This window comes from Gaeumannomyces tritici (assembly GCF_000145635.1).
Source record: "Gaeumannomyces tritici R3-111a-1 unplaced genomic scaffold supercont2.1, whole genome shotgun sequence".
Classification (NCBI taxonomy): domain Eukaryota; kingdom Fungi; phylum Ascomycota; class Sordariomycetes; order Magnaporthales; family Magnaporthaceae; genus Gaeumannomyces; species Gaeumannomyces tritici.
Window position 1 is genome coordinate 863,508 of NW_008804545.1, and position 4,953 is coordinate 868,460.

The 4,953-nt window shown below is 58.2% G+C and overlaps 3 protein-coding genes across 3 annotated transcripts; all 3 read left to right on the top strand.

The window, feature by feature from the left end:
* Positions 1-1,006: 1,006 nt before the first annotated feature.
* GGTG_00267 (hypothetical protein) lies at positions 1,007-1,960 on the top strand (the record flags this gene model as incomplete). Its single annotated transcript, XM_009218009.1, has 5 exons — positions 1,007-1,325; positions 1,396-1,413; positions 1,508-1,618; positions 1,707-1,825; positions 1,904-1,960. The coding sequence occupies 5 exons, from the start codon at positions 1,007-1,009 to the stop codon at positions 1,958-1,960; spliced, it is 624 nt and encodes a 207-aa protein (XP_009216273.1).
* Positions 1,961-2,316: 356 nt separating this feature from the next.
* Positions 2,317-3,378, top strand: GGTG_00268 (dihydroorotate oxidase; the record flags this gene model as incomplete). The annotated part of the gene is made up of 1 exon (XM_009218010.1): positions 2,317-3,378. One exon carries the CDS (start codon positions 2,317-2,319, stop codon positions 3,376-3,378), a length of 1,062 nt encoding a protein of 353 aa, XP_009216274.1.
* A 719-nt stretch (positions 3,379-4,097) lies between these two features.
* Positions 4,098-4,678, top strand: GGTG_00269 (hypothetical protein). The gene has a single exon (XM_009218011.1). It carries the CDS (start codon positions 4,349-4,351, stop codon positions 4,628-4,630), a length of 282 nt encoding a protein of 93 aa, XP_009216275.1. The 5' UTR covers positions 4,098-4,348; the 3' UTR covers positions 4,631-4,678.
* Positions 4,679-4,953: the final 275 nt, after the last annotated feature.

A 4,953-nucleotide genomic window follows, 5' to 3' on the forward strand; every position in this document is an offset into this window, starting at 1 on the left:
GGGGGGGGGGGTTTGAGGGATTGCCCCCAGCGCGACGGAAGGAGAGGGCAAGACGAGGCAGTGGGCGGAAGAAACAGACGCGCGGTGTCGCAGGTGTCAATCACGAACACCTTTCAGAACATGAGGTTGGCGAACAAAGAGAGGACCAGACAACGGTGGCCTCTGGAAAGATAAAGTCTGGGCGATGATCAAGGGGCTCTGTTTCCAAACGGTGAGCCCCGGTGCAGCCGATCTGATCAACAGTCGTGGGTTTTGGATCCCCGACCCGCGCTGATTCAAGGCCAAGGTGTCCTCGATTTGCGATTATGCTTGAAATCGAAGACGCAGTCCAAAGGGTCTGGGCGGAACCCACGCTTGCGACAACCCGGGCGGCAGCCTAATCCTCGACTATTCCACATCGGGCAGGGGCTGGGGGTTCGTTCGCCGTGCTGGGGTGCAGCCGCCTGCTTACTGTGCTCCCAGGGCGCTGCTACTAAATTTACCCTGATTGAGACCCAGTGTAGCTCTGCGCCACGGTTGCGATTGAACCAAGCGCGTTGGGGCTAACGGCTTCCGACCTCGCCGCAGCGAGTGCGAACCCAAGCTCTAATGGCATTTCATCTCTCATGCTGGAGCGGCTAGGCTATTTCCATGTTCCGTTCTATTGCACGCCACCAACACGGCGGCAATATGTTCAGAGGTGCCAAGGAATCCCGCGTCTCAACCAGCATGCAAACTATCCTGAGATCGAACTGTCATGGATGGAGGTTTAACCCCACATGCCAGCACAGGCAGTTGAACACACCGAACCGCGCGGTTGGAGCCACCAGCCCACCAGCCACAACCGTATCTGGTGGGTCCAGCGAATTGACTGGCATACCTAGCTCCAGTTTCGTCCAACACTCCGAATGAGGGCAAAAAAAAAAATTCCATCCTGACCCATCAAATCAAAATCTCATAGTAGCTAAGACGCTGGTGCAGGCTTTGACGTACCAACTGCCAACCAGATTCGGATAACGCCGCAAAAATGGCCTCTCCGGCAAAAACCTACATTGTCGAGCACCTGGACCCGGAGCTTGGCCCGTGGTCGGAGTTGGAGTACCTCGCCATCGCCGAAGAGACGCACCGTGCCGGCGGCAGCTTCTTGCTGTCATCGCTGCCCCCCGCTTTCTCCCCTCCTGCGGCCCTTCAAGCCATCCCGGCCTTCAAGGCCGAGAACAGAGGGGTCGAGGAGCTTTACGCTCAGGACAAGACACGAGTGTGTCTGCTCGACCCCTCCGCCCCCAAGGACCTCAGCCCAGAGGACGGTGAAAAGTTCGACGTATTTCTTTTCGGCGGCATCTTGGGTAAGTGACCCAAAATGCCATGCGTCCTGTTAAAACAACGCAAGGGGGTGATGGGTGCTGACTTTTGCAGGTGATGATCCTCCAAGGGGTATGACGTCCTTACCCCTGTCAAAGCGGCGCCGAGGTCCAGCCTCGCGTAGTCGCAGCCGTGAGCCCCAGTGGACCTGATGCTTCGACTGTAGATAGGACGTCTGAGCTTCGAAAGAAGGGTTTCGAGGGCAGGAGGCTCGGGTCGAAGCAAATGACGACCGACACGGCAGTTCGTGTGACCAGAATGGTTGTTGAGGAGAAGCGTAAGACCATTAAGCCAGAACAGGTGCTTTTTCGTTCCGCATGGAAATGCGGCTGGCTGACGGCGAGTTGCCTCTTGGATGGATCAAGTACCTCTCGAGGATATCCCCTATCTTGACTTCCCCGAATTGAAGTTCAACGAGCACGAAAGCACCGAGATGCCCTTTCGTTACGTCAAGGGTGATGACGGAAAGCCGATCATGCCAAAGGTAGGCAGCTGTTTCCTTGTTCAGCATGTTATACGAATTATCTATGGTCGAGTTGCCACGAGCTAACTCGCGCGGTAGGGCATGGTTGAGCTCATCGGCAAGGATGCCGACAAGGCAATCGATGACCTGTTTTGATTGTTCTTTATGGTATATTCTATATTCTTCGCCGCTGTTGGATGGCATGGGTGGACGTTGGGAAACATTGGACGAACTACTGGCCTCTCAAGGGCTGCCCTGACGCCGGCGGGAGTTCGAACGTGGGCGCCTGAGGGGCCATAGCGATGCTAGCGCTTATCTTACCGCAAGCTTTGAGCCCGTGACCCCACCCTTCCAAGGTTCCTCGGTCCTTGATAGGTACCTCCTTTCCCCCGCAAGCCCATATCGAATGTCAAAAACTCGTGACAGCTTCAACTACAGCTTCTCTGGCCAGGCCTATACCCTCCACTCTACACCCAAAACCCATAAAGCTTTAGACCTCACCAGTCCAGAACATGGCAAACTTGGGCTCTGCACGCCCACCGCGTCTCCAGCTCAATCCACCCCTGCTGAACTCGGCTACTCCATGGGCTACAAGCCTGAAGGATCTCCAGAAACTGTACAGCTGTCCCCACACCGGGGCTGTGACTACGAGAACATCTCTTATTAAAGGGTTCGATCACAACCCCGAGGTACATCAGTATGCGCTGTACGACACTGTCGCCGTGCCAGCAGCCCTCCCCAGAGGCACTAGCAACGCGAGCTTCAACTCGCTAGGCTACAGCCCGCACACGCTCGCGGAGTACCTAGCATGGATCAAAACGGCGGTGTCGACGGCGCCGGCCCCGCGGCCGGGAAAGGCCTTCATAGTCTCCATCACCGGGACGCCGCGAGAGGTGGCCGAGTGCTATAGCATGGTGGCCGCGGCGCAGCTGGACATCGCGGCGCCGCTGGCCGTGGAGCTGAACCTTTCATGCCCCAACATCCCCGACAAGCCACCTCCAGCCTACGACGGCCCGTCCATCCTGGAGTACATCGAGTGGATCTTGGAGCCGCGGCAGCAGGACCTGCCGCGGGTGGCGCTGGGGATCAAGACACCGCCATACACGTACTCGACGCAATACAGCACTCTTGTCAGCGCGCTCATCGCGAGCGCCAGCCGGTCGCCGGACGGGGTCTGCCCCGTGAGCTTCATCACCTCAACCAACACTCTCGGCTCGTGTCTGATGCTCTCTTCGATTGGGAGCGGCGGCGGCGGCGGCGGCGACGGCGGTAGTGGGCAAAACCACCAGCATCACGCGGCCGTACTACCCCTCAGTGGCATTGGCGGCATGGCGGGCACGCCGCTGCACCCACTCTCGCTGGGCAATGTGGCCACGATCCGACGGATGCTGGACGAGCACCCGGACATGCTCGGCCACGTGCAGGTCGTGGGCGTGGGGGGCGTCTGCGACTCTGGCGGCTACAGGCGCATGAGGTCCGTCGGCGCCGACGCCGTCGCCGTCGGGACGGGGCTGGGGGTCAAGGGGATCAAGGTCTTTGAGGAGATAGCCAGGGACGTGGAGGGAGCCTGGTGAGGGAGAGAGGCATAAAGGAGAGTAGGTAGGAGGCCAGGGAAAAGAAGCCGGCATGCTCTTGCTGTACCGCGGGTTTTTCCTCCCTGGCTGGGTCCGTTTTTCGGATGACAATTCTCCCATCTAGGTACACAGGTTGATAGCTTCCCTCCCCCGCGCGTGACGGGCTCGGTCACTCCAGGCAAAACGGCCTTCTCGGGTCTCAGTTCCGGGCCGACCGAGGCTTGTTGGGCTCGCTTGGCTCAGGAGGAGGGGGGCGCCACATTTTTTTTTTCTCTCCCATGTCACAAGTTCTTCAGTCACATGCGGTTGGGGCCATTGTACGGCGGTTGCGCGCCATGCCGTGCTGTGCAAGCGAATCTCCTCTCTGTCTCTCTCCCCTCGGCTCATTACGTCCGACGATGCATCGCAGGCAGGCAGACGCCAGCACCTCGCTTTAAGCGAACCAGGATACAGCCATGCGATCGCCCCGATTCTGTATCGTACCTGGCCGGAGCCTCCCTCCCCTCCCCTCCCTCCCTCCATCCTCTCTGTGATCCGGGCTTCGATACCAAACATTTGCGTGTTCTGGTAGGCTTTTTTTTCTTGTCCTGTTTGGGGCGGAGGGTTTCGGCCAGTTTGGATGTTGCCGAAGATCACAGCCGCACGCACGAGCCGGGCCGTGGTTCAGGTCTAGGTCCACGAAGGCCACTTCGGATAGCTCCGGTTTCTGGAAACGGACAGCTACTTCCGACGGCTATCAAGCCGACTGGACGGGTGACCCGGCATGGATATTTTTTATTTTTTCGTCTACGTTTCGAATTATGCGTCCAGGGCTTGTTTCCTCTGTTGCAGGCCAGCATGTCTTCTCCTTTTTTTTTTCTAGCCCTCTTCGGTCACGCCGATCGTCGGGAAAGGGGAAGTGTCCTCTGTTTCCGACTGTTGCTGTTTTCTTTACACTGCCTTCCCTCCCTCCCACGATGCCGGGGTGCTGATGAACTACGCCCCGCGAAACCAGGATGGTGGAGGAGGGACGCTCATAGGCTTGTTTCGGTGCACACGATGGTCCGAGTTTGAGCCCATGGTGTGCTGTCCGTGTGGGAGGAGCAGGAGGAGGAGGAGAGCTGAGGCAGCAGCCGTCAAACTGTCAGAAGGCAGCGCATATAATCTTTCCACCAATCTCTTGCATGCTGAGGCAGAGAGGGACGAGGTGGAAGAAGGAATGTTTCAAACACAAGGAAGCGCCACCGCCGTCCCGTCCGGCCCAAGGCATTAGCCAGGAATTATGCCTGCAACGTCGCACGCCAATGGGGACACGGGCATACCCATTACGGATGTCGTTAATATTGGGACACCCCCACAGCGCGCCCACACCAAAGCCGTGTGCCGTTTTATTCTCCGAGCATGGGATGGGAGGAGCTGGCGGCGGCGGAGGACGACGTACTACATCATCCACTATCAGACGGCCGGCACAACTCTCACGTGTGGCATTTGATGCAATGGGGGAGGGACTGCGTTTGGCAAATGGCCGCCTGCGGGAGCGTACCATCGCTTGCGTCTTTTGTCACACACTCTCTCTCTCTCTCTCTCTCTCTCTCT

Coding starts and splice junctions, on each gene's coding strand:
- GGTG_00269 (XM_009218011.1), top strand. CDS start 4,349: ATGAACTACGCCCCGCGAAACCAGGATGGTGGAGGAGGGACGCTCATA.